Source organism: Rattus rattus, chromosome 16, assembly GCF_011064425.1.
Source record: "Rattus rattus isolate New Zealand chromosome 16, Rrattus_CSIRO_v1, whole genome shotgun sequence".
In the NCBI taxonomy this organism is placed as follows: domain Eukaryota; kingdom Metazoa; phylum Chordata; class Mammalia; order Rodentia; family Muridae; genus Rattus; species Rattus rattus.
The window spans coordinates 13855561-13865601 of NC_046169.1; the positions used below are offsets into that span (position 1 = coordinate 13855561).

Sequence of the window (10041 nt, forward strand, 5' to 3'; positions counted from 1 at the left end):
TAAATTTGACAGGACATCTCAGAGGTTGGGGGAGAACGTGGGTTTCCTGGAGCAGACAACACTTAGAGCTAATGACCAACACCTCAGCATCAGGCTTCTGGGTGAACCTTAGAAGATACCCTTTGGGTAGATTTTGTTTTGTGAGACTGGATCCCTAGGTAGCCCAGGTTTGCTGAAAACTCAGGCAATCCTTCGGCTTCAGCCTCCCAAGCGCTGTCTACAGGTGTGAGGCACTACGCCCAGCTTTATTTTCTGTTTGTAAAACCCTTTTTTGTAGCACTGTTTCGCAATTTCTTTCTTTGATTAGACCCTCTGAGTAGACCGGAAATTCGGTCCCTGGCAGAGAGATGGACGGGATGAAGATCCCGGGACACAGATTGGTGTCCTCGGGCAAATGGCTGCATCTTTCTGCCCTTGTTTGCTCATCGGTACGAAAAGATGACTGCAGGTTTCTGCTTCTCAGAGGGCTGGAAACCAGGCGATGGTCCGTTCACAGCACGGCGTGGGCGGGGTTAGCTGCGCGGGCGGGGCGGGTCTTGGTGGGTGGGGACTGGCGGACTAGGGGCAGGGCCAGTCGTCCGCTCCGCTCGACTAGCTCGGCACTTCCTGGGCCCGCTCGGTGTTCAGCTCTCTGACCTGCGTCGCCGCCGCTCTCGGCTCTTGATTTCGCCGTGATGTCGACCGCAATGAACTTCGGGACCAAAAGCTTCCAGCCGCGGCCCCCAGACAAAGGCAGCTTCCCGCTAGACCACTTCGGTGAGGCGAGGCAAGGCCCAGACTGCTGGCGACCTGGGATTGGGTGGCAGTTAGGGGTACTGAATGTGGGTGGCAGCCTCTATCTAGGGTCCTGCTGAGTCTGAGTGGTAGGGAGTGCTGTTTTTCGGTGACAGGGTCGGGGTATTGGAAGTGGGTGCTAGGATCTGGGATGCTGGTTCTGGGTGGTAGGGTCAGAGGTACTGGGTTTGGGTGACAGAGTTATGGATGCAAGATATCTAAGTGACAGGGTCAGGGGTACTGGATTTGGGTTCAGGGTCTGGACTGCCGAGTCTGGGTGGCAGAGTCTGGAGGGCTGTTTCTTTGTATAGATGGCAGTTTTGGGGTACTGGGTTTGGGTGGCCGGTCAGAGTTGCTGGAATCACGTGCACTGTCTGAGGAGTTGAATGTTGGGTGTGACAGGGCCTAGGGTGCTGGATTTAGGCGGTCAGGTCTAGGGTGTTGGGTAGGAGAGGAAGGTGGAGGATGTGAGAGGCAGTGTGTGGCATAATAGGCCTGGTTGGCATTGTTTTGTGAGTCGGATGTAGGTGTCAGGATGCTAGATCTGGTGGGCGGGGTCTGAGGTACTGGAACTAAGGGTGCAGAACTATTAATATGACAGGCCCTTCTCGGTTTGTGGGGATGCAGCCAGAGAAACTGAGTCCTGAGGAACTCCTATTTCAGAGGGCCACCTGTCATGTCCCTCCAAGTAAAAGCTCAGCTTCGGGGCTAATGTGGCAGGATGGTAACAGGAGTCCTGGAATGGGGCTTGATGCTAGGCCTCCTGGTGCCCGTACAGGACACGACACGCCTCCCTCCGATGCCCTGGGTCTGCAGTGAACCGTTAGGCAAAGAACTATTTTCAGAAAGCTTTCCGATGTCTAATATTGGGGCTGAAAGCCAGGGCTTGGCACCTGCTGGGTGAGTGCTTCACCTCTGAGCCACACCTGCAGCCCAGAGGATTCCCAGTCACCATTCCGAAGTCTACAGTTGACCTGCCCTTTGGGAAACCGAAACGTGTAAAAGAAAAAAACAACTGGGAGAGAGTTGGAGGCACAGTTCGGAGGCTGATGATGGGCACCTACCACACACAGAAACCTGAGCTCGGTCCTCAGCACTACAATAAAAACAAAACCCACAGAAAGCACGCCCCCCGCCCCCAAACCTACCACAAGCTAACAGCTCTGAGAAATGCAGCAGACCTCGTGTGTGTGTGGTGGCTGTCAGTGTAGATCGGACACTGCGGTGACCTGCTGTGGAGACTAGTTCCAGGGACAGCTTTAGAGATGACTGGTTTTTTTTGTTTTTTGTTTTTTTTTTTAAGTTTAATTATTTATTTAGTGTGGTTTGGGGATGCGCCATGGCACACATGTGGTTAGAGGAAAATTGGGGCTCTCTCTCCACCACCATGTGGATCCTGGGAATCAAACTTGGGCTGTCAGTCTTGGTAGCCAGTGTCTTTGTCCCACAGAGCCATCTCACTATCTTAAGATTATGATTTCTTTTTCTTCTTTTTTTTTAAAGATTTATTTATTTTATTATATATAAGTATACTGTAACTGTCTTCAGACCCACCAGAAGAGGGCATCGGATCCCATTACAGATGGTCGTGAGCCACCATGAGGTTGCTGGGAATTGAACTTAACCATTAAGCCAGCTCTCCAGCTCCAGATTATGATTGCTTTGACAACATTTCATTGGGAAATTTTCCACTTTAAATTTTTATTTTAATTAATTAGTTATTAATTAATTTTTCTTCTTTTTTTTGTTCTTTTTTCAGAGCTGGGGACCGAACCTAGGGCCTTGCGTTTGCTAGGCAAGCGCTCTACCACTGAGCTAAATCCCCAACCCCTTCCTTTTTTTTTTTTTTTTCAAGGCAGGGTCTCGCTATGCAGCCCTGGCTGTCCTGGAACTCGCTCTGTAGCCCAGAGATCTGCCTGCCTCTGCCTCATGCGTGCTGGGATTAAAGGCGTGTGCCAACATGACTGCATCTGAGCATGTATGTACACCAGGTGTGGCCAGAAGGGAGGGTTCGATACCCTGGACCTGGAGTTACAGGCATTCGTTAGCTGCCTAATGTGGGTACCGGGAACCAAACTCAGGTTTCTGGAAGAGCAGCCGGTGTTCATAACCAGTGAGCATCTCTCCGGCTGCTTTGTTTTATGTTTTGTTCTGAAGTACAGGGGATTGAACCCAGGGGCCTGTATGCCAAACGTGCACCTTACCTCACACAGGGAACAAATTTTGATGGAGGCTGTAGCGCTGCTCCGCTCCTCAAGTTGGCTTGTGAGCAGGTCAGGCCGTCTCTATACACAGAGGATGTTGTCTTCCTTTTTTCTTTTCCCAGGTGAGTGTAAAAGCTTTAAGGAAAAATTCATGAAGTGTCTCCGCGACAAGAACTATGAAAATGCTCTGTGCAGAAATGAATCTAAAGAGTATTTAATGTGCAGGATGCAAAGGTGAGTTCTATTTGTGTGTGTGTGTGTGTATGTCTGGGTGTGTGTGTGTGTGTGTCTGGGTGTGTATGTCTGGGTGTGTGTGTGTGTGTGTGTATGTGTGTGTGTGTGTGTGTCTATGTGTGTGTGTGTGTCTGTGTGTGTGTCTGTGTGTGTGTGTGTGTGTGTGTGTGTGTGTGTGTGTGTGTGTGTGTGTGTGTGTGTGTGTGTGTGTGTGTGTGTGTGTGTGTGTGTGTGTGTGTGTGTGTGTGTGTGTGTGTGTGTGTGTGTGTGTGTGTGTGTCTGGGTGTGTGTGTGTCTGGATGTGTGTGTGTGTGTGTCTGTGGGTGTGTGTGTGTGTGTGTGTGTGTGTGTGTGTGTGTGTGTGTGTTTGTCGGGGTGTGTGTTGGATGTGTGTGTGTGTGTGTGTGTGTGTGTGTGTGTGTGTGTGTGTGTGTGTGTGTGTGTGTGTGTATGTGTGTGTCTGTGTGTGTGTGTGTGTGTGTGTGTGTGTGTGTGTGTGTGTGTGTGTGCGTGTGTGTGTGTCTGTGTGTGTGTGTGTGTGTGTGTGTGTGTGTGTGTGTGTGTGTCTGTATGTGTGTGTGTGTGTGCGTGTGTGTGTGTGTGTGTGTTTCTGTGTGTGTGTGTGTGTGTGTGTGTGTGTGTCTCTGTGTGTGTGTCTGTGTGTATGTGTGTGCATGCACGCGTGTGTGTGTGTGTGTGTGTGTATGTATGTGTGTGTGTGTGAGCACGTGCATGGGTGCACTCTTGTTTGTGGTGAGCCACCATGTGGGTGCTGGGAACAGGGTCTATGCTGGCCTGGATTCACCGATTTGGCGAGGCTGACTAAAGACGCACCAAGGGGTCCTCACGTTTCTGCCCCCTGGTGCAGGGATTGCAAGCAGACCAGCACACCCAGCTTTCTTTCTGTGGGTTCTGGGGAGGGAAGTCAGATCCATTTTACCAACCCAGCCACGGCCCCAGCTGATGTTTGCCTGGAGAAATCGCATCTTAGAGGATGAGGTGGCCTGAGGCTGCTAACTGTCTTGGAAACCTCTTCGTGAGTGACAGCTCTGTCCAAAGCCCCTATTCCTCAGAGCTTTGTCCCTCCTTTATTAAGTCCTCAGAGTCGTAGATCCCAGCAGCTCTGACCGAGCCAACAGGTTCTCATGCCTTTCACAGTCTAGGCCCGTAAGAACATGCATTCATAGCATCTCCACTGAAAGCTGTTTGGAATGTCACCTGTCACCAGGACAATAGGCAACTTAAGCCGTGATGGATGATGGCGGCCACACCTCCCCACCTCCAGGTTTACTTTTAAACAGAACAAAACCCGAACTCTCTGGAGCTTTCCTTAGAATGAGAGCCATTCTGACTGTAAGTGCAAAGCAGCAACTAGCACGTCAGAACAGGGAAGGGGGCCTGTCTCCATTGTGCACACAGGAACTCAGGCCCCGCAGCCTCTCAAGATGTCAGCTGTCCACTTAAGCCTGCTTTGTGTTTAACAAACCCAGACAAGTCCCAGAGGTGTAGGCATGTGGGGTTACAGTGTGGGCGTTTCAGCTCTGGCGGTGGGGACAACTTAACTGTAAGGTCTTGCCCTGCCGTCGTCGCAAATGGTGCTGGAGTCTGTCCTGATCTTGCCTCTTTCAGGTGGCTCAGGGCTGGAACTGAGCCTCAGCACGGCTGCCTGTGACCTCAGAAGATAGCCAAGAATTTCTTCTTGGCTCTGCTGAGCTTTAGAAGAAGGCCAAAGTAATACCAGCCTGGAATGAGGATGGGAGGGGCTTCCTGCCCTCCCAGGCTCAGTTCCTGTGTCTTGGTGTCTACTAAAGGAGGGGCTCCCACAGACAGGCTGGGCAAATTCAGCAAGTCTTAAAGAGCTTTATTGGAGCCTGTAACACAGGCCTGTCATCCCAGCTGCTCAAGAAGCTAAGGCAGGAGGATGGTAAGGTTGGGGCCAGGCTAGGCTACAGAATGAGTTCAGAAACTATCTGGGCAATTTAGTAAGATTCTATCTCAGAATAATAAAAACAAGGTTGAGGATATAGCTCAGTGATAGAGTCCCTGCCTAGAATCCCCAGTGAGGGGCTGGGGGTGTGGCTCAGTGGTAGAGCCCCTGCCTAGAATCCCCCAGTGAGGGGCTGGGGGCGTGGCTCAGTGGTAGAGCCCTTGCCTAGAATCCCCCAGTGAGGGGCTGGGGGCATGGCTCAGTGGTAGAGCCCCTGCCTAGAATCCCCCAGTGAGGGGCTGGGGGCGTGGCTCAGTGGTAGAGCCCTGCTTAGAATCCTCCAGGGAGGGGCTGGGGTGTGCTCAGTGGTAGAGCCCCTGCCTAGAATCCCCCAGGGGCTGGGGTGTGGCTCAGTGGTAAAGCCCCTGCCTAGAATCCCCCAGTGAGGGGCTGGGGGCGTGGCTCAGTGGTAGAGCCCCTGCCTAGAATCCCCCAGTGAGGGGCTGGGGGCGTGGCTCAGTGGTAGTTCATTCCACAGTTGTGAGGTCCTGGGTTCTGTCTACAGTATTCCTTCTATGCCCTTTCCCAAAAACAAGCAGATTCGTTTGGACCCGGGTACCTGGCACAGATTCGCAGGCACTCCTACCTATGATTACTTTGAGGGTGTGGCTGGTTTGAGATCCCCTTGTCTGCCTGGCGAGGCTTCTGGGTAGGACTAGTAGAGGTTCTTGCCTGTTTATCAATGGGGTGAGCTGCAGCAAGGCCTCCTTGTCCCCGTGCCTCTGTGCCAACTCAGCACCGTGTGGAACAGGTGCCTCAGAGATGGGAAGGAAGGGCCTGCCTCCATGACCTGTGGGGCCTCAGCTAGACAAGTGCAGGTGCGAGGAAGCCTTTGCTTTTGTCCAGGGTTGGGAAGGGGTTTTTGGTTTTGCTGTTTGGTTGGTGGATTTGGCTGATTATTATAAGCTGCTGTTATATTGTTAAGAAAGGCTCAATCTAATAGCACAGACTGGCCTGGAACTTCTGGCAATCCTGCTGCCTGGGCCTCCTGAGTGTTGGGATCCATGCTTGGCTGGTTCCTTATTTTGTTAGGCTCGTTGTTAATGAGCCCATCAGACAGACAGTTGAAGTTGACCTCGCACGCGTGCAGAGCGCACACACATAATGAATGCATGAGCAAGTGAGTGCGATTAAGAAAGTAAAATTGAAATATTCCTCCTTAGGCCTCCTGGGCGTGGGGAACCTTGGGGGCTGGGTCTGCCTGAACAGCTCAGCTGACCATGACCTGGCAACCCTCCTTTCCCCACCTCCACAGAGGCAGAGGTAACGGGCGGAATGAATGATGCTGGGACAGGCAGGGACGGCTTAGCCCTCAGGAGGGCTCCAGAGCACAGCTCAGGGCTCATCTCAGTGTCTCTGGCCTTAGAAATCCCAAGGTGTCCCCTTAGGTGGCACATGGAGAGCATTCCTTTGGCTTGACTTATTTATCTCTGTGTGTGTGTGTGTGTGTGTGTGTGTGTGTGTGTGTGTGTGTGTATATATAAGTGTATACGCACGCGCATTCGCGACCTTGGGCTTTGTTTGTCAGGGGTCACCCATCCCACATTCTGAGACAGTCTCAATGGCCTAGAGCGCACCGATGGACCCTGTTGGCTGTCCATGCACTCCAGGGGTCCTCTGGCCTATGCCTCCTGAGCACTGGAGTTACAAGCACGCTTTGGCGGGCTTCTTTCTATACATGGGTCCTTCCCGTTCACCAAGCACTTCGCTATACCCCCCGGCCATTTTTACTCACCTTTGGTACAGGGTCTGTGATGATCCCAGGCTGGCCTGGCCCTTTCTACGCCTGTTTCTGCCCCCACACTGGGCTCACAGATGTGAGCATGACCTGAAGTCTCTGATCTTCCTGGCAGCTGGGCCTAGGCCATGGAGACCTGAGGGAGCGAAATGGTGGTCTTCTGAGCCACGTCCTCCCTGGCTGGTAATTTTGCTTCCTCTGATCAACCAGTGGCAGTAAGTGCCAGCCTCAGTGGGCCTGCCTGCCACCTGTGGCTTCGGGGCCAGTCAGGCCTCCCACAGTTAGACACAGCTCTGCAGTCATGGGGCAGACAGCCTGAGGGTAGGCCTTAGTCGCCATGGCTAGAGTCCTATGTTCATGAAGAGCTTATGGGGAGGGGGGCGACCGTCCCTTTCCTTGGCAGATATAGGGGCATCTCCATCTCCAGACCATGAGGCCCTTTCCTCTCGATGCTCGCTCTGATCCTCAGTGTCTCTCTGGGCAGAATGTGACCTCCAAGTCAGCCCTCTCCTCCCACATCAGGACATTGGCACCCACGGGCCCTGACCCCTGGGAGTGTCTGTCTTTGGGGATCATTACTGTGAGTAAGAAGGCAGAGACGTCAAGATGGTAACCAGCATTCGGAGCCATGGGAGGGGGAGTGTGGTAGGGGAGGGGAGTTTACTGTGGGAGTGTAATGTGGAGAAGGGACGTGTGAGTGAGCGGGCTGGGCAGCAGCGTGAGGGTCCCGAGTGTGGATGGCTGACTGGGTAGCAGGCTAGAGAACCCAGTGCTGGGTTTCTATCCATTGTCACAGGCAGCTGTATTCCAGGTAACCATAAAGGTGAGCTTAGAGCCTCACAGGTGCTGGGATCATGGCACTGGTGACAAGGCTGGGCCATTCTGTCCCATGCTCTGGCCTCTTGTCTCCCCAAGTACACTTTCACAATGACCTGGAAGTCAAAGTGGACATAGTCGCTTCAATGTCTTCCCACAGTGTGGGGGTGAAGAGGTCTTGCCCCCAGCTATGTGCACCCCTAAAGTCTGTATAGGCAAGTAGTTCAGTTCTGTGTACCCCTGAATCCTCATCCCTGACCCTCCTTGGGGTCCCCACACAGCTTCGAGGACGCTTACCTAGCCTCAGCTCTCTCCATTTCAGCTCACGCCTATGGGTCGTATGACCCCACCCACATACCTGACTCTGCCCACATCCTCAGCCCCTGACCTTGTGAGCTTGGGCTGTCAGTGTGTCTGTGAGGGACGGACCTTGGGGCTCTGACCTGTTAGATTCTTGCCCTATGGGGAGGACACCCCCCTACTTTTCCTTCCCCCATGGCAGCATCTTTCTCTTGCAGGCAGCTGATGGCACCAGAACCACTAGAGAAGCTCGGCTTTAGAGACATAATGGAGGAGAAACCGGAGGCAAAGGACAAATGTTGAGAATCACTGGGCTGTGTCCCCCTGCCTGGAGCAGAGCTGAGCCCTCCTGCCCACCGTGGAGAGAGCTGAGCCATCCTGTGCTGCCCAGAGCCATCCTGTGCTGCCCGTGTCGACTTTGGCTCATCCCTGCAGCACAAACCAGACTGCTTCCTCTACTGACCACACTTCCGCTTCAGAGAGTGGTTTTCTTCCGTCTGTGTGTGTCACAGGATCTGCTCAGGGCTGAACACTGATGTGTTATGATATCCTACCTAGTGTGGCCGTCACACCAGAGGCCCCGGACAGCATTCCACAGTGACAGCCTGTCACAGACCTGAGTCCTCACACCGGAACCTGTCAGTGAAACCAAGCGACAGCAAAATGTCTGCCTTTTGTGCTCATCATCTTGACTTCCACATCATCTTGCTTCCCCTTCTCTTGTGTTCTTTGCTTTGAACAAAACTGGAATACAAAGTAGGAAGTGAGAAATAGTTTGGCTTTTGACATGGTTGACCTCCTGTTTTAAGTGTTTTGAGACAGGGTCTCAAACCGCCCGTGTAGCCAAGGATGACCTCGAACTCTTGATCCTTCTGCCTCCATGTCTAGGGTATTGGGGCATGGAACCCAGGGCTCCCTGCACGCTAGGCAAGCACTCTCCCAGCTGAACTGCGTCTCCAGCTAGGGAAGCACTGTGTCTCAGGGTGTGTGTGTGTGTGTGTGTATGTGTGTGTGTGTGTGTGTCAGAGGACAACTTAGAGGAGTCCGATCTCTCCTTGCCCAAGTGAGTATCTCAGGGATTGAACTCGGGTCACCAGGCTTGGTAGATGTCTCAGCCTAACTTCCATTCCCCCAGTCTAGGAGCAGATGGCTTCATGCCGCGGGTTGGGTTGTTTTCTGGTCGTCTCAAGCTGTCTGTAAACCTGGCTTTTCCTTTCAGTGGCCCACCGCATGCCTCCACAGGGCGGGTCAGCCACGCACAGAGGCTGGGCTAGGATCTGTCCCTTTTCCACTGTTGCACCGTGTTGCAGTGACACTGCACTTACGTGTCTGTGGGTGCTGAGCGCTAACCCTGTACTGTCAGCACCGAGCAGCGCTGAGCTGCGGCTTAGCCCAGGCTATCCTCAGAGTTACCTGTGGGTCGTTTAAACACCCTGGCGCCTTCATCCTGAGGCAGGTGATGGGAAGGGAGGAGCGGCTGGGTGCGGGGCTTCTGCTGTGTGCAGGGATCCAAAGACACCAGCAGACCGCCAGTGCCAGGTGTTGTCAGGCCCCAGTGCCTCAGATGTGTCCTCCTAGAGCTGTGGGAGAAGGGCTGTCCCCCTGCTTGTCCTGGCGCCTGTCTGACTGGTGAAGGACACCGTGGGTGGGATGGGGCAGGTGTTGTGGCGCACGACTTTAGTTCCCAAGAGGCAGAGGCAGGCGGATCCTTGAGTTTGAGGCCAGTTTTGTCTACAGAGCGAGTTGTAGGAGAGCCAGGATGACATAGAGAGAGAGAGACCCTCTGGGGTTGGGGCAGAGGGTGGGAGAGAGAAATGGGGATGGGAAGAGGACTTCGTATATTCATATTCCTTAGGCTCTGGCACTGCGAGGCCTGCAGGGTCTGCTGATCTCCTGGGGGCAGCTTCCCCTTCCCAGGGGATGCGAGCGCCTGTGAGCCTGGTTTGCTGTTACACAGAAAGACCTCTTCCTGGTTGGACATAGTCATA

The 10041-nt window shown here is 53.3% G+C and overlaps 1 protein-coding gene across 1 annotated transcript; it reads left to right on the forward strand.

Annotated features, from left to right (window-relative positions):
• The first annotated feature begins 591 nt into the window (after positions 1–591).
• Positions 592–8842, forward strand: LOC116885547 (cytochrome c oxidase assembly protein COX19). The gene is made up of 3 exons (XM_032886841.1): positions 592–756; positions 3101–3212; positions 8272–8842. Exons 1-3 carry the CDS (start codon positions 675–677, stop codon positions 8354–8356), a joined length of 279 nt encoding a protein of 92 aa, XP_032742732.1. The 5' UTR covers positions 592–674; the 3' UTR covers positions 8357–8842.
• The last annotated feature ends 1199 nt before the right edge of the window (positions 8843–10041 follow it).